This window comes from Enhydra lutris, unplaced genomic scaffold (genome assembly GCF_002288905.1).
Source record: "Enhydra lutris kenyoni isolate GAN:26980312 unplaced genomic scaffold, ASM228890v2 scaffoldscaffold22, whole genome shotgun sequence".
Taxonomy (NCBI): domain Eukaryota; kingdom Metazoa; phylum Chordata; class Mammalia; order Carnivora; family Mustelidae; genus Enhydra; species Enhydra lutris.
The window spans coordinates 6,965,260-6,982,215 of record NW_019154106.1 but is presented as its reverse complement, the minus strand read 5'-3'; the positions used below and the strand labels follow the sequence as shown (position 1 = coordinate 6,982,215).

Genomic DNA, 16,956 nt, shown 5'->3' with positions numbered 1-16,956 from the left:
GCCAAAGCCAAGCGGGAGGAGCTTGACTGCTGGGCTGAGGGAAGTGTGCAAGGGTGCGGCAGGCGTGATGCCTGTGGCCTGAGTCAGAGACAGACAGGTGACCGAGCAGGGTCCCACCTTTGCCTCCTGCCCCAGATGGCGAGGGGGAGTCCACGGCAGGTCCCACCGGCTTTGGGAGAAACTGGCCTCCCTTTGAAAACTAGCAGCCACGGTTTCGTCTCGTTCATTTTATAGGCTCCTCGTCTGAACACGAGAACAGAGACAAGCCCCAGCATGGGGAGCTGAGTTTCCCTCCTCCTTAAGATCCCGGAGCACCCAGCCACTTCGTCTCTAGATGTGGCATTTAGGAGGCCGGGGCCCTCTTCCACAACCTCAAACAGTTCCAGAACAGCCTTCATATTTGCACCAACCCAATGTCCGCCAAAACCCTGCACCCCGCCCCCGCCCTTTGGGAAACCCTGGCCCGGGAAGATTAAGCAGCCCGCCCTGGGCCACGATAAACCAGGCTCTGGGCCCTTATCGCATGAGTCCCTGCGTGGCTCAGAGGGAGCCCCGCTCTAGCCAATTATGCTCAAGCCACTGAAGTAGCTTTGTGGGGAATTGTATCGTAGTCCCCTTGGAGGGTACAAAGCCTCCTCTCCCCTTATGACAGGCTCCGCAAGATCCAGAGCCCCCCTGCGATGGGGCGGTTGGAAAGGGAGGAAGATTCTGCGTCCCAGTGGGGGGAGGCGTGTGCCGGGCAGAGGCGGAAAGCTGGAGCTCAGCATGAATGGGAGCGCGAGCCCGTTGCCTGGAAACGGGTCACGTGACTGTTGGAAGTGCTCCTGGAGGCCCGTGGAGGCATTTAACACACAGAAAACCCCAGATTGCAGACCGCTCTGCGGGCGAGCACCTCTCTGCCACCAGACGGTTCCCTTTTGCTGGTGTCAGGAAGCTGGTGCCCAGCGACTGCCAAGGGGCCATTCCCAGACCTCTTTTCAGCTGGGACACTAATGTCCTGCCGGTCCCTCTTGCTCCTGCCTGTGCCAGGCACCGCCCTCTGGAGTAAGGCTCGGGGAAGGGTGTCAGGGAGGGAGGGTGGAGGAAGCCAAGGAACCAGGGCTGGGCCAGGACTCCTGGGACCCTTCTGCTTCAGAACCCCCGTGTTGCTGGGTGGCATCTCCCCTGGTCCTCCTGCCCGTGCCCTTGAGACACAAGCCTAAGGGTGGAACAGATGGTTCTGAGCAAAGTCCCTGTGCTTTTCTCAAGTTCCACGTCTCCGTGTCCCAGCCCTTGTGCCGCACCCCCCCGCCACGCCCAGGGTGACTCTGCTCCTGGGGGCCTCCATCCTGCTTTGCCTCTGCAGCTACTTCGGTCTTAGTGTTTCCTTTCCCTTGACCTGGGGTCACCCAGCCTGGCTCAGCCCATCTTGCAGCTTCCCCTGGTGCTGGGAGTAGCCTTCTGGACTGATTTTTCACTTCTGTTTGGTACACGTTTCCTTTCCCCTGACCTTGGGGCTCCTGGCTGAGCACGCCCCCGCCCCCCCGAGAGCCAGTCCTGTTTGGCCACACAGAGCGTCTTCCTCCACACTTGACCTTCCTAACTAGCCTTGAAGGGCCTTGACTGACTGGGGCGGGGGTGGGGGTAGTTTTTATTTTCTGTTTTTTTTAACATTTTAAAAATTAGCGAGATACACGACCAGCATCAACTTTACCATCTGACCATGTACCATTTGGTGGTTTTTAGTACATTCACAATGTCATATGAACAGCATAACTATCGAATTCCACATTTTCCTCACCTCTAAAAGAAACCGCATCCCCATTAGCAGTCACTCCCCACCCCTTCCCCTGGAAAACACAGACCTACTTTCCACCTCGACACATTTGTCTGTTCTGGGCACATCACACAAACGGGATCACAGCACACGTGGTCCTCTGCGTCTGGCTTCTTTCTCAAGGGCCGTCCACACTCTAGCAGGCGTCAGACTTTCATTTCCTTTCTCCCCTTGTTTGAGTCGTGGTCCCTTGTGCAGATGGACAGTGTTGTCCTTCCTTCATCAGGTGACGGACGGGGCTGTTCCCATATTGTGGCTGTCACGAGTGATGCTCCAGTGTTGGGACATCTGTCTTCAGTGCGCTTGTTACCCACAAGAAAGAGAATGCCTGGAAAGAGGAGGAAGAAGAGGGGCAGAGAGGGACAAAAAGAAGGGACGGGCCAGGAACAGAGCTCTGGAGCCACACTGTGAAGTCAGGAATGTCTTGCAAAGGAGTTTGGACCTGATTCACCCCAGGGAACCTTCAGAAGCTTCCGTGTGGAGCAGGAGGGCAGTACGGAACCTGCATCTTTTTTTTTTTTTTTTGAAGATTTTATTTATTTATTTCACAGAGATCACAAGCAGGCAGGGAGGCAGGCAGAGAGAGAGGGGGGAAGCAGGATCCCCGCCGAGCAGAGAGCCCGACACAGGGCTCGATCCTAGGACCCCGAGACCATGACCCGAGCCAAAGGCAGAGGCTCTAACCCACTGAGCCACCCAGGCGCCCCTGAAACCTGCATGTTAGGAAGGCCTGGCAGTGCCGCGAAGGGCAGAGTGAAGCCGGGGGAGTCTGGAGGCCAGAGATACTCTAAGAGCTACCGGAAGACAGAGCCTCCTGGTACCCATCTCTGTTCCCATAGAAACAGCACCCTGGTTTCCCTGTGGGGAACACCCCTCCTCCACACTCCTCCCTTGCCTAAACCAAGCAGCACATTGCTCCTTCCTGCCCTTGGTGAATGGTCTGGGAGAGAAGCATGACCGAAGATAGTCCAAACACCATGACTCCAGGACTTCTGCAGGAGCAGTAGAAAAGACTCGGCTGCAAGGGCAGAGCTGCTGCAGCCATCTTGCCACAATGAGGGGAAACCCGTCCTGAACAGGCACTAAACCAAAGGACATATTGCCAGAAGTTAGGGAGGGAGAGGTCAGCACCAGGCCACATCATCTGAGCTCTGATGACAGTAGCCCCACCCCCTCAAAACCTAAGCCACAAATACACCCCCTTCTTTTTTTCTTAAACTAGTTGGAATTGAATTTTCTGTCATTCGCCACCAAAAAGATGGGGGCCTGATCCAGGACAGCAGGATCGGGATGACTGCCAGGGGATGGATGGAGAAAACAGCTCAGGTAGGAGGGCAAGGGAGCTAACATTTCTGAGGATGCACTGTGTGAACTCTGACATAGAAATCACACCTAACTCCCAACAAGCCCGGCTGGCAGATGCTGAGAGCTGGATGTCACCGGCCTAAGTAAGTGATAGAACTGGGATTTAAACTCCAAACCTTCTGTCTCTCCACCCTGCCACACTGACCAACTTGGTACATGACAAGGACAGGCTTAGAAGGACTTGCAGGTAACAGCCCAGGTGCCTGGGATTGGGGTGGGGGCGCAGTTTGGGGAGGTGTCTGGGACTGTCGGAGACAGGTTGGGACCAAGGGGGGACACCCAAATGGTTATTGGGTTGGGCTAGTGGGTGATAGGAGCCACACTCTGGTGAGGGGTGGGGACTGGACTGGTGGATCTGGGAGGGGCCTACAAAAAGCTGGAGAACAGGGAGGTCCTGGGGATCTGGCGGAGGAGGGGGGTGCTGGAGTGGAGCTGACCCTCCTGGCCTCCCAGTCTGGAGGTCACTGAGGTGGGATTCTGTCACCCCTCCGTTCCTGAGCAGCCAGACCTATTTGCTCCCTCCAGGTCTGCCCTAGAAATGCCCAGGCCCCCAGGCCCAGCCTGCCCTCGGACCCACCTGGGCCCACAGCCAGTTCCCGATTCCCCCACCCAACCTACCCTCCTCCTCATGTTCCAGGCTCCCTGCCTTCCCGGGGGCCACATGACAGCTGAGAGGCCAGGCCGGCAGCTGCCTGGGCCACAGGGGCCCTCAGAGGTCTCTGGGACAGCGGCTGCCCCATGTCCCTGCTGACCCCAATCCCTGCATCCTGCTGCCTGAAGGCCCCGCTGAGCCCCGTCTCCTCTGCCCACTCCGTCACTCCCAGATCTTCCCAGGGTCTGAAGCATCTGGTCCAGGGTCAAGTCAGCAGCCCCGCCCCTTGCCAAGAATGGGAAGGGGGAGCTGCCGGGCTGGCAGAGGCAGCCCCTCTGGGCGGTGGCTCTCCCTGGAAGCCAGCAGCAGTGCCCTCCTGGCTTCTTCTCTCCAGGAGCAGGAGGAGAACTGGGCCAGGGTCTAGAAGGCACGGCCAGTCCTGATTCCCACAGGTCCTTCCCAAGGCTCACATTCCCCTTGAAGCCTCCGTCCCCTTCAAATGCTCTGCCCCTTTGAACACATCTAGGAACAGTGGTTTGCTTCCGGGGCAGGTATGGAAGGGCTCGGGGTCAGGGGCAGGAGGACTCAGAGAATTAATTTTCATGTCCACGCTCATAGTGCATTTGAAATCTTTCGCTGTGGGCATGTTTGTTTTGAAAGAAATACGCCCACAGCGATCTGGCCCCTCCACTCTGTTCTCCATGTCCCGTCCCGTGGGTAACCTCCTCCCTGTGAATCCAGCAGGATGCCTGCCTCCCGAGAGTAGGAGCTGGTCCCATCCCTACAAAGCATCGCAGGCAGTAGGCCCACGGGAGGTACCTGCAGGAGTGGCTTCCCTTCCACCTTCCCAGACAAGCACCTGGAAAGGAGGAGGCAGGAGTGCCTCTGCCTCTGGTGTGCAGACCTGGAGACCGAGCCCATCACTTCCCACATTCTCTCCTGTTGCCAAACACTCATTGTGGTCCCATGCTGTGTTGCTGTGTCGGGATGGGATCTGGATGCAGAGGGGAGCTGAACAGACGATGCCTGCTTCCTCCAGAGCTCCGCTCCGGGGCAGAAACCGAAAACAAGCGAACTCCAGGCACAGGGGCAGGCATATGCTGTGGCAAAAACCAAAACCGGGTGGGCGTGCAGAGAAGTCCTTGGCGCCAGGCTCTTACTTCCTAAACCCCTGTCCCGGACATGCCCTCTTCCTGCTGTCCCCCGCACCGACATGCCCCCTTCCTGCTGTCCCCATCCCTGACATCCCCCCGTCCTGCTGTCCCCAGCATCGTGGCGTTCATTCGCTGACCCATTCCTTTGCTTGTTGGTCAGGTGCCTGCTATGCTGCACGCACTCTGGGGAGACGCTGGTGGCTACCGTCCAGAGGGGGATGGATGTGAATCTGTTGACAGTGGCATAGAGGAGACAGCGACCCAGTTTCTCCAAGGGTTTCACAAGGGGACATGACATTGGCTGGGGTGCAGAAGCCTTCCCTAGGGAAGAGACACCGCAGCTGAGAGCAGCAGGATGCCCTGGGGAGGTGGCTGGGTGAGCTGAGGACGAGAGCATGTGCAAGGGGGCTGCCCCAGCGGCAGAGGGAGGGGGCAGCAGGCAATCCCTGCCCAGGGATTGTGGACCTGGAAGCATGTAAGCTGGGGTGTGGGGGTGGGGTGGAGAATGGGCAGGTGGCACATCAGCTTCGTCCCCAGAATCCTACACTCCCTCAGTGACCCCACCGTCCTCCCTTCCCTCCTCCACCCATTCCACCCTGAGTCATCATCCTGGATCGGGCTCGACCACCCCCCTTCTCCTCCCTCCATGGGCCCCGTAGCCGGTCTGTCACCAAATTCCAATCTTCCTACTTTATTATCTCCAACTCTGGCTTTTACCCCACAGCTCAGAGCCAGGCTCTGTCTCTTTCTTGAACCAACGGTCCCCAGAGCGGCCCCTGCCTGTGGTCAGGCCTCGCTCTAGGTCCCCATCTCTGAAGCGACCTTCCTAAGTGAGCAGCCAGAGAAGGAAGGAACGAGGATTGGGCCCCAAAGCCAAGGAAAAGGCGGCCAAACACTTCGCTTAGGGGAGACACACACTAAAGCCACCCGGAGCCTCCTTCCGCTAGGTCTCGTTCTCCCTTGCAGACGAGCAGAGAACAAAGAGCTGGAGAAGCAGGCACTCGGGGAGGCTGAGGAGAGAGGGGCCCGCGGTCTGGGCAGGGGCCTGGTGCCGGGCACACCCCTTGGAAGGACCAGCACAGAGCTGACCGAATGACAGCTGCGCATGTCCCCACCCCTCACCCCTCGCGTAGCAATGATTCCGCAGCTGTGCTCACGTGTGTGTGAATGGGCAACTGTATGAGGTGACTCACAGCAGCCCTGCTTGTCATAGGAAAGGGCTGGCAATGACCGAAAGGGCCACCGGCTGAGAACGACTTAGGTACACCAGGACAGCCTGGAACGCTAGGCAGCAGCAAAAGAGGGACACCAAGGACAATTTAATGTTAACTGGAAAAAGCAAGGGGCAGAGGAATGGGAAGGGCAGAGGCTCAGTGAGATGCCCTGTGGGGTCCCTTCCCCTGCCTCTGACAGTAGAGCCTGTTCTCCCCCCACCACGGCCACCAGGACCTGCGGGACCTGGGGGGGCCCTACTCGCCTAGATATTGCCATTTGTGTAGAAAGGATGGGAGGGGCTTTGCTTGCACAGGCCAAGAGTATCTCCAGAAGTGTTTACAAGAAGCTGATAATGCTGGTTGTCTGCAGGGAGAATGGACGCCTGGGGGGCAGGAGTAAGGGGGAGGCTTTTGCCTTGGGGGTGGGGTTAGTCATGCTGGAGACTCTGGAAAACTGAGCGGTGGTCCCCAGAGTAAGAGGGATGGATGCTGGGCAAGGAAGACTGTGTTCACCCACTACCCTCTTACCCTTTCCCTCTGTCCTGTGCCACGATCTTCTGGATAGCTCTTGTTCCCCCAATCACATGAGGCATCCACTTGTACTCCTCCTGACCTTTGCCTCGGCCTTTGCCTGCTCCCCCTGGAACGCCCTTCCCTTTCCCTGTCCGGCGAACTCCTATTCACCCGTTAATACCCTGCTCGAGTATCACCTCCTCCTTGAAGTTTTCTTAACACTCCCATCTGCTTCCTCACCTCTAGCAAAACAAACCCTTCTCTTTTCTGATCTTTCTAGTTCTTCTTTCAATCCACAGTCACTAACTGAGCCTCATCCAGGCTGGCCTGGGATAGATGGAGTGGAATCAGAGCCAGCCTCTACCCTGGAGGACCTCCTTTATGGCACAGAATGTGCTGTTTTAGGATTGGTTATTAGTTTCATTTGGGGTTATCTGTTCCCTGCAAGCCAGGGACCAGTCTTGGCCATCTGTGTCTTCCCTGGTCCAGCACAGCCATAGACAAGAAGTAGAATCAAATACGAGTTTTCAAAATGAATGGTGACAGGGTGTCTTGAGGAGGTGGGAAGTGTTGAAGACTGCCCCTGCTGACTCTGTGTTCCCCAGGCCAAAGGACAGCCATGGGCTTGGGTGCTCACAGAGACGTCTGGGGGAAATGCCTGGGCTGGTCCCTCCTAGGACAGAGCTGTCACCACTCTGGAAACCCCCATGGCTCTGGGCCTGGAGCCAAAATCCAGACCCAGAGGAAAGTCCTCCCCACAAGGCCCTGATACCCAGCTCCCCAGGAGGGGTTCAAGACAGAGGCAGAAGCAGGGGGCAGCTCCAAAAGGACTCCCATCTCGAGTCTCAGGCTCTGGCTGAACAGACTTCTCTAAAGGAGGGTGAAGAGCGAGGAGGGCAGGGCCGGAGCTGGCAGGAGCCCAGGGGAGGAAGGAAACAAGAAACAATCAAGGAAAAATCCAACCCAGGCCTGGGGTTGGCTGAGGCCATGGGGCCCTGCAGGCTGAGCTCGGGCTGGGGTGGAGGAGGCTTCCAGGGGCGGACGGAGCTTCTGCCCAGCTCCCTGCTGCTCCACGGCCCTGGAAGGGTGCTAATGCCCCTTCCAGATACTTTGTCTCTTTTCACTGGCCCTCTAGATTGCCCGCAAGATTATTGCCACGCTTCCCTTGTGACTCTCTGCTCTCAGTCCTGCCCCCCGACTCCTGGTCCCCATCCTCCCGCCTGCCTCCCAGGGCCCTAGCTTCCCAGATAGGTGGGGCTGTGGTGAGCTGGCTCCACCCTGGGGGGGGTCCTTCCCTGCCAGCCCCCCCATCCTCCCCACTTAACCATGAAGAAGGGGCTTCCGATTCTGTCCACAGGGGTTGGGGCTGCTGACGTAGATGATTTCCAGGAAGAAGGGGCTGGGAGGGGAAGGATGGGCTGAGTCAGTCACTGTGTGGTGATTACAGGGCCCTATGGGGGAGGGGGGAGCAGCCATGGGGTGGGAGAAACCAGCAGGACCCATCTCAGGGCCAGAGAGAGCTCCCAGTGGAGGAGAAGGAAGTTCAATAGCCCATTCCAGGCATTTCTCCATCCGTAGCTTTCCTCGTGCCTGACCCTACCCAAACGCCCTTCAGGTCCTGCCCCCTCAGCCCCCAGGGCGCCCAGGAGCCCTTCCAGGGAGAACAGTCCAGGCCTTGGCTGAGGTATTAGACCCTGGACACGGGGTGCAGGCAGGGCAGGGGGCAGGACACTTGACCTGAATGTCTGTTGAGTCAGAAAAGCAGGACACCCTGGCGCTATCCCCTGGCCCGGGATCCCAGCCTCCCCGCCCACACTCAGGCCCTTACACACAGCCTGAGAAGTTGCGTAAAAAAGCGCCAATTTTAGCAAAAGAAGTCCCGGTTCATAAGCGCGCGCTGATGGCTGGGCTTCCACAGCAGCCCGTGTGTGTGTGCAAAGATCCTGCCCATTCAGCAAAAGCTCGAGGAGAGGAGCTGTCAGCGGGCACCTCGGGGCATTCCTTTGGCCCCAGCGGAGTGACCCAACCTCATCTGTGCGGAGAGGATGGAGCGCTCTCCCGAGTGCTTGCAAAGCCGCGAACCCCCCACCAGGCCGCAATCATGCCTCCGGTGTAGGCTTTCTGCAGGCGGCCGCCCTGAGCTCGAGCTCGGATTGATGACGGGTACACTGAGCCACATGGGGAGCCACCACTGAACTGGAAGCTTGTCACATCCAGGGGACCTAAGACAGTCCCCAGAGCACAGATGGTGTGCTCTGGGCTCTGGGCCCCGGTTAGGAGTCCTGGCCTGACAGGCTGCAGAGAAGGCTCATCAGTCGCTAAGTGGGGGGGGATCAGGGGCTAGGGCCTGGCTGATGTGGCCAAATGCCCTGCTCTCTACCCATCCCCTAATGGTCCCCAACAGCCTCCCCACCCCCAAACCTCTCCAAAGAGCTCTGGAACTGGTTCCCAGGGTCATGTGGCTTCTGATGAGTGCCTTTGCCTGTCTGAACTTCCATCCCTGAAACTTTCTATTTTGTCACCAGCTCTGAATGGCGCTCTCGACCCTTCCCAACCTCCTTCCCCCAAAGGAGGACTCTCAGCAGATGGGCAGAGGGTAGGGGGCTGTGCCTCAGCCACATTCCTGCAGGCTCAGGAGGTCTCATCAGTGGAGTCATTCTAGGTCAGGGGGCGAGGCCAGCTTGCTGTCCCCCAAAGCAACTGTCCTAATGTTTGTATAAAAGTGACCGTTGTGGGGCCTGTGTTCCCATCCAGAAAGCACAGACAAGTTTCTTATCTTGTTGGGGACTCATGTAACTTTCCTTTTACAGGCAAAGAGGCTCAGAAAGGGACCATCCTTTGCCTATGGCCACAGAGCAAGGGGGCAGCAGAGTCAGCACGCCACCCGGATCCACAGCTCAGAGACAGCACTAAAGTCTTGACACAGAGCTGCTGTCCCCTCCCAGGGCTGTGCTGTGGGAGGGAGGGCAGGGCAGAAGGGACAGTGGCTGGATGACAAGCCTGAGGCAAGAAGAAGCCCCAAAGACCACAGGTCTGGCCTTTTGGCTGAGCAGGTCACCATCAGGTCCCTGAGCTTCAGTTTTCCGTCTTTCCTGGGGCCCCGAATTCCCAGCGACAAGAACAGCAGCTGGTCCCTGTTAGATGCTCAACTCTCTGTTGAATCACTGGAGGAAGGGCAGGTTCCTTCCGCCTATGTCCACAGCCCTGAGCAGGGCCTGCCCTTCAATAAAGGTTTCTAGTACCGAATGAATGAATGAATGAATGGATGGATGAATGAATGAATGAATGAAACGAAGTTAGAATGAGACTACGAATGGGTTCCACCCCCGGGCCCGGAAGCCACCTAGACTGAGGGCAAACGGGCGTGCCCAGGCCACTCTGCCCACACACCCTCAGTGCTCTCTTTTCTAGGGGGCGGTAAACTTAAAGCTCTCGCAAGTTTGTTAATATTTTAACTCGGCTGCCTCCGAGGTCTCAGTCATTCCTTTAGTGGCCACCACATACACTTGATGGGCGGCTCCCCAGACCCAGCCCTCCACCGAGCAACGGGTCCAAGGACGCTCGGTGAATTCTGAAGAACTATAATTCGGTCTTCCGGCGGCCGCCCCCTCGGCCCTTCGAACACCGAGAGCTCTGGTTCCGACAGGCGCAGCCGAAGTCCGCAGAGTCCAGCCGGGGCACCCGACACCGCCCGGCCCGCAGCCACCCGAGCCTGCCCTGGACCCCGCGCCCGCGCGGCTGCGGGACCCGGGCTCCGCGCCACTGAAGGGGGAGCACAGGCGAGGCCCCTAGTGGGGCGGGGATGTGGGCGGGGCCTGGCTGGGGGCGGCCCGGGCATTGGCTCCGCGGGCCGGGGCGGGGCTTCAGGGGCCACGGACCTTGCTGTGAGTTCACAGCCGGGATCGCCTCCCAGAGCCGCGCGGTCCAGCTCCCGAGCTTTCGCAGCCGGCGGGTCCGCCGCCTGCGCGCGTCAAGGTGAGTTCGGGCCGGGACTCTGCAGCCCGTCCCTGACTCCCAGGGGCCCCCCTGAGAGGCCCATCCCCGTGGCTCCCAGTCCCGGCTCGCGCCCCGGCCCCTGTGTCACCCCCGCGCATGTCCTTTCCCGGGAGCCTCGGGCTCCACGGTGTTTCCCGCCCGCGTGTCGGTCCCAGCGGCCACGCCCGCGCCCCCTCCGCCTGCAAGGGGCAGCGCATCCCGAACCCTAACTCGTGGTCCCGCCCTTCACCCTGAGCCCTGGCCTCCGCCCCACACCCGGGACGTGGGAGCGCCCTACCGCCGCCCAGCGTCCCCGCCCCGGCTGGGGGTCGTATTTTTAGTCGATGGTGATGTGTCCTCCTATGTTTAGCCGCGGCCGCGAGTGTCCTGAAACGGATCCGGGCTGGGTGCTCGGGCAGAGGGCGGGGAGGGGTCGGCGCCGGAACCCGAGCTGGGGCTGAGGAACCCGACTCGCGGGAGCCGGAGTTGGGGGCCTGCTCGCCCGAGCTCTGGCCCTGCGCCGAGCGGACACTCGGACATCGCCCAGGCCGGAAAGCACGCGGGAGGCTCCTCCCAGAGCTTGGAGACCCTGGCAAGATCCCCGATCGTCCCTTTCCCCACCTACTGTCTGGTCGTGAGACCAGAACACCCCAAGAAAAGAAGATCCCTCAGACGATCCGCATCTGATAAGCGAACATGCCACTCCTTGGGGTGCCCCTGACTCCTCTGAGATGCGGGGCGACAGAGCGAGCGCGCGCGCGCCACCTAGCGGCCGTGGAGCCGAGCGCCGCCCCGCACAGGGACCCGGAGGACCCGGGGAGACTCCCGCCCGCGAGCGGGACTCGCAGGCTGCCTCCAGGGCAGGAGGGAGAAGGCTGTCGCTTGGAGGGTGGAAGTATTCGGTTTTTCGGAGCACTGTCCCCGGATAACCAAATTGCTTGAGGAAGGCCCTACAGCTATTTGTCGAATGAATGACAGGGCTGACAGGGATCCCCAGCCCTATCTGTCCTACATCTCTCATTTGCAACTGTGGCAGTATGGTCTTCCAGTAGCCCTCTGGTGATGGCTTTGTCAGCCCATTTTATTGATTGGGAAGGTGAGGGCCAGAAAGGAGACGTGTCTTGCCCAAGGTCACAGAGAGTCCCAGATGGAGATGGATTCAATTTCTGGCTCCTGATTTCGAGGTCAGGGGGTGGCTCTTTGAACACCCGTTGATGGGGAGTGGACCAGTATTCCTAGCCAAGGTAAGGGGCTGTGCGTCCCGCAAGTCATTCTCTCTGAAGGAGGCCCAGGGCTCCTGTCCAGGGCAAGCTCCCATCTGCTCCTCCCACTTCTGGGGAAAGCCACCCCTTCCCAGCCCCCCATAGCCTTGTCCTGATGGAGAGCTCATTCTCATATCTCTGGATCCTTGCGAATTAGGGGAGAGGGGCAGCCAAATGGACTTAAATGGAGGCGGTCTGGGGACCGAGTGGCCCCAGCCTAGCTGGGAGCCTGTTTTTTTCTTCCTGCTCCCCGGCTTTCAGAGGTTGGGTGGCCCACTGCATCAGAGCTACAGGGTCCTGGCTGGGTACTGGGGCCCACTTTTCCTCTTCCCAGCTGGGCGACCTCAGCAACGTTAAGGTCTCTGAAGTTCAGCTTCTGCCTCTGTAGAAGGTGGTGGTGACACCCACCGTGCTGTGCCTGGGAACTTTCAAATGGGAACCGTGTGAGGGCAGCTGGAGACTGGGGTCTCACGCTTGCCAAATCCGAATCCTTAGGGCTTGATGATTGCAATTCCCAGCTCTCCCCTGGGTGGCTGATGCTGGCCCAACCCTTCCCCCCAGCCCCAGTTCTCCCCACATCTGGAACTGGGCGGGTACATCTGGCTTAGAGCGAGACAGCTGTCAGGGACGCCCAATTTGTTGTGGAAACACTCAGGCTCTCTTGGCGCACTCTGTGATGGGGTTGGGGGGGGATGACAAATCCCACCAGTCTGCCCCACTCTTCATGAGTGCAAAGGAGGGAAAAGCTGCCCCAGGACTGCTTGCCTGCCAAGGACACAGGTCGGGTGGGTGTTGGCATGCCCCCAGGTCTGGCACGGTGATCACAGGTAAATGTCCGCTCCATGAGTGAGGGGTGGGATCCCAGGACCTCGAGGCATCCACCGCCTCCCCCACCCTCCACCCTCCGCCAGCTCCTTCCAAGCTTAGCTGGAATTCTGCCACTGGAGAGTCACTCCTTTGTTTCCTGTTAAACTGCAGGTGCTCAGGGAGGGGCAAGATGTCCGGTCCCTCTGGCTCAGTGTGACTGACGTGGAGTGTCCGGTCCTGGGGTGGGGTTTCCTGAGTGAGGGCCTGGGCTGGGAGTTGGGACTCTGCCTCTCCTGCATCCTCCTTCCTCCTTCCTGCTCCCTCCTGCCAGCCCCTCATTCTTTCTTCACCCTGCCCAGGACAGAGATTGGGGCCTAGGACCAGGCCAGGCCTCCGAGCTGCTGCTCCGCCCCTCCCTGGCCCATTTCCTACCTTCTCAGCCCCTTGGCAGCCTTCGGAGGGGGCAGTGGGGGAGGGGGGCTCATCTGGTTACCCTCTGGACGACCTTGGACACATTTCTTTGCCTTTTGTGTTCCAATTCCACATCTGGGCTCTCATATCCATGTTCAAGGCCAATCCCCAACCGTGGGAACACCAAGGAGGGCCTGCCATGCTTCCTTCTTCTGTTAAGCCAGCATGACACCCCACCACAGTGCACTTATTTTTTCCACATTAAAAATAGCTTTATTTTTTTCTGACTACACAAATTATATGTGCACCTAAGTAACGCATGCTTATTATTCAGATTTGGAGCTTATAAAAGTATGAAGAAGAAAGGCAAAATCATCTGAAATCTGCCACCTGGAGAGAACCGTCATCAGCATTTTGCCAACCATCCTTTTTTCAGTTACATATATCACTTTCTAGTAACAATACCAACTATTACAGGTAATTTTTATCTAGGACACTCCTCTCCTCCCATATCACTGACTCCAAGCCTCTTCTCTGCCTTCCCCCTCCCGCGGTCTACACAGCCCATATAACAACCCACTGCTGGCCTTCCAGGTTCTCTCTCTCTCTTTTTTTTTTTTTTAAGATTTTATTTATTTATTTGACAGACAGAGATCACACGTAGGCAGACAGGCAGGCAGAGAGAGAGGGGGAAGCAGCCTCCCTGCAGAGCAGAGAGCCCGATGCGGGACTCAATCCCAGGACCCTGAGATCATGACCTGAGCTGAAGGCAGAGGATTAACCCACTGAACCACCCAGGCACCCAGGTTCTCTCTTTTTATATAGGGTATAATCCTACTCGGATCGTATCTGTAGGTACACATACCTGCGTGCATACACGGGGAAGGGACAGAGCAGAGGGGAGTTGGTCACTGCTGTCAGAAATAGAATCTTTTTTTTTTTTAAGATTTTATTTATTTGAGTGAGGCAGAGGGAGAGAGAGAGAGTCTCAGGCAGACTCACTGCTGAGGGTGGAGCTCGACACAGGGCTCGATCTCATGACCCTGAGATCGTGACCTGAGCCAAACCAGGAGTCAGGCGCTTAACCAACTGAGCCCCCCAGGTGCCCCAGAAATGGAATCTTCCATACTACCCTTTTGCATTCTGCTTCTCTCCCTCGTCAATGCCTTGTGCAAATCCCTGCAACATGTGTTCTGGGTCGGGTGTTTAAACGGGGATGAGAGGAGAGTGATGGCAACGATTAAATGAGACGCGTTTGCAAGGAACTCGGCAAAATGCCAGGCACAGCTCAGAGCCCCGCAAAATATTTGTACCCTCCACTGCATCTTCCCCTCAGGCGCTGGGCAGGGTGGAGGGACAGTAACTATGGCAGACTCCGTCCCGGAGCTGGGAACTGCCAACCTGGAGGAAAGAAGGGGCACTCTGGCATGGCCTCACTTCTGGGTGGGATGAGATTGGGCCCAACCAAGGCATCTGTCATTCGGCCCTGTTGGCCGAACACCTGCCACGTGTCCAGGCCTGGCACGGGCAGGTGGCCGAGACAGGGTTCACAAAATCTCTCTCGTTGGTCCAGTAGGGGACCAAGACAGGTCTGAGAGACCTCCCCACATGAACTTGACAGTTGCTATGTCTTGGGGCACAGCTGATGCAGAACCCAGGCAAAAGCGATAAGCAGAGCCAGAGACCCAGGGCGAGAGACCAAAGCCAGGACTTTGGATATGACTCTGGGCCTGTCACCCAGGTTCCCAGGCCTCAACTTCCCTCTTGGATCAGGAGAGGGGCTCAGTGCTGGTGATCCAGGCTCCCAGGGGCAGTGAGTCCGCAAGCGAACGTGCTTCCTCCAACGTGGCTTCTCGCAGAGGAGTGGCCCCACCTGGGCTCCTGGGGCCGACACAGGGGCCTCAGAAATGACACCAACGCCTCTGCCTTGTGTCCTTCTGTCCCTGACTTGCACCTTTGGTGTTTCAGCTCTTCAGCCCCCCCGGGAGACCCTCGTGAGAACAAGACGGGAGAGCGCGGCTGTCTCCAAGAGTTCCACTTCGGTGCTGCTAGTTTTCCAGAGCATTTTCAACTCTTTTGGGGAGAAACTGATTTTTGTTGTCTCAGCCTTCTGACTTCTTTCTTTTTCTCATCCCTTGGGACATCTTCGGTCACATCCCACACATCAGTCTTCGCCCTTCACCAAGGTTTTGGTGTCTGTGGCTGAGGCCGTGAGAGGAGGCCACGGTCCCCACTGTCCCCAGTGCCAGGAGCCAAGCCTGGGTGCTGAGGTCACGATGTCCACCAAGGTGCCCATCTACCTGAAGCGTGGCAGCCGCAAGGGCAAGAAGGAGAAGCTGAGGGACCTGCTGTCGTCGGACATGATCAGCCCGCCGCTGGGGGACTTCCGCCACACCATCCATATTGGCAGCGGCGGGGGCAGCGACATGTTCGGCGACATCTCCTTCCTGCAGGGCAAGTTCCACCTCCTGCCAGGGACTGCAGTCGAGGGACCTGAGGAGGATGGCGCCTTCGACCTCCCCTTCCAGTTCACCCGCACCACCACGCTGTGCGGGCGGGAGCTCCCCGAGGGGCCATCCCCTCTGCTCAAGAATGCCATCTCCCTCCCTGTCATCGGTGGGCCCCAGGCCCTCACCTTGCCCACAAGCCAGGCCCCACCCAAACCCCCTCGCCTGCACCTGGAGACCCCGCAGCCTTCCCCACAGCCTTCCCTGCAGGAGGCAGGCAACGTGGACATCTGGAGAATTCCAGAGGCTGACTCTGCCCACAATGGGCTGACCCCTGAGTCAGGGGCCGAGGAGCCCTTCCTGTCCCATGCCAGCTCCCTGCTCTCCCTGCACGTGGACCTGGGGCCTTCCATCCTGGATGACGTCCTCCAGATCATGGACCAGGACCTGGGCCACATGCAGATCCCCACGTAGGACCAAGGTTGGCCAGGCCGGGTGCTCAGGATGGAGTGAATGCTGGGAGGCAGGGGGCAATGCAGCCCGGGCCTAGAAGTCAGGATTCCCAAGGTCCCACTGTGTGGTCGCTGGCCAGTGATTTCTTTCTCTGAGCCTTTGTTTCCCTCCCTCCCAGGCTCTTCCTAGGGGCAGAGTGTGCCTCATTGCTTTCCCCTAAAACACACTAAGGACACCTGCAGAAGTCAGCCCAAAGGGCCCTGAGCATCTTGGGCCAGCTGGACCCCCACCGCCGACTGCTCCTCCTTCCCTCACCTCCCTTGGATGAAGGCTCTGCCAAGACGGACTCCCCTTTCCACCTGCCTTCTGTCTCAGCCCCGGGGGATGCCGTGATTGGGGGCGGGACAGGGTGGGGGGAGGCACAGCATAGCCAGCCAGACCTTCGGCTCCATGTCCTGGACTGGAAACATGGCATCGATGACCGAATGTCCCTCAGCCCCACCCCCCTCCCATGACCAGGAGATTCTGGTCGCAATAAAACTTGCTGCCGCTGGTAGCTGTGCTCTCTGCACCCTTGACCTAGCTTTCCTCCGGAAGGCGGACTGATCTCTGTGACCTGGGCTGACCTAGGGAGGCAGGGGGAGGACCCCGCTCCCAGAAGGCTTGGTCCCCTTTGAAAGCTTCTGCCTGGGAGCGGGAACCAACCAAATGCCAACCGGGGATATTGCAATGTTGCTTCTGGTGTTTACAAGAGGCGGCTGAGCACTGGGGTAAGCCAGGCGCCGTGCCCAGGCTGCTGGGGTCTATGGGGGAGACCCAAGAATGAAAAAATAAGCCCTGGTGCAAGGGCCAGCAGGTGCACCGGCATCAGAGGACTGAGGGCGCATGCGGGAGGGAGGGCCAGACCTGGGGCCGGGAGGGATCAAACGGAGCTCATCAGCGCTATA

The 16,956-nt window shown here is 58.6% G+C and overlaps 1 protein-coding gene across 2 annotated transcripts; it reads left to right on the top strand.

Moving 5' to 3' along the window:
- Nucleotides 1–10,579: 10,579 nt before the first annotated feature.
- LOC111149980 (CDC42 effector protein 2) lies at nucleotides 10,580–16,504 on the top strand. Of its 2 annotated transcripts, XM_022507266.1 has the most exons (3): nucleotides 10,580–10,629; nucleotides 15,078–16,037; nucleotides 16,188–16,504. In XM_022507266.1, the coding sequence occupies exon 2, from the start codon at nucleotides 15,386–15,388 to the stop codon at nucleotides 16,028–16,030; it is 645 nt and encodes a 214-aa protein (XP_022362974.1). In that variant the 5' UTR covers nucleotides 10,580–10,629; nucleotides 15,078–15,385; the 3' UTR covers nucleotides 16,031–16,037; nucleotides 16,188–16,504. The 2 variants fall into 2 exon arrangements, with proteins under 2 accessions (XP_022362974.1, XP_022362973.1); XM_022507265.1 differs by having other exon boundaries at nucleotides 15,078–16,504.
- The last annotated feature ends 452 nt before the right edge of the window (nucleotides 16,505–16,956 follow it).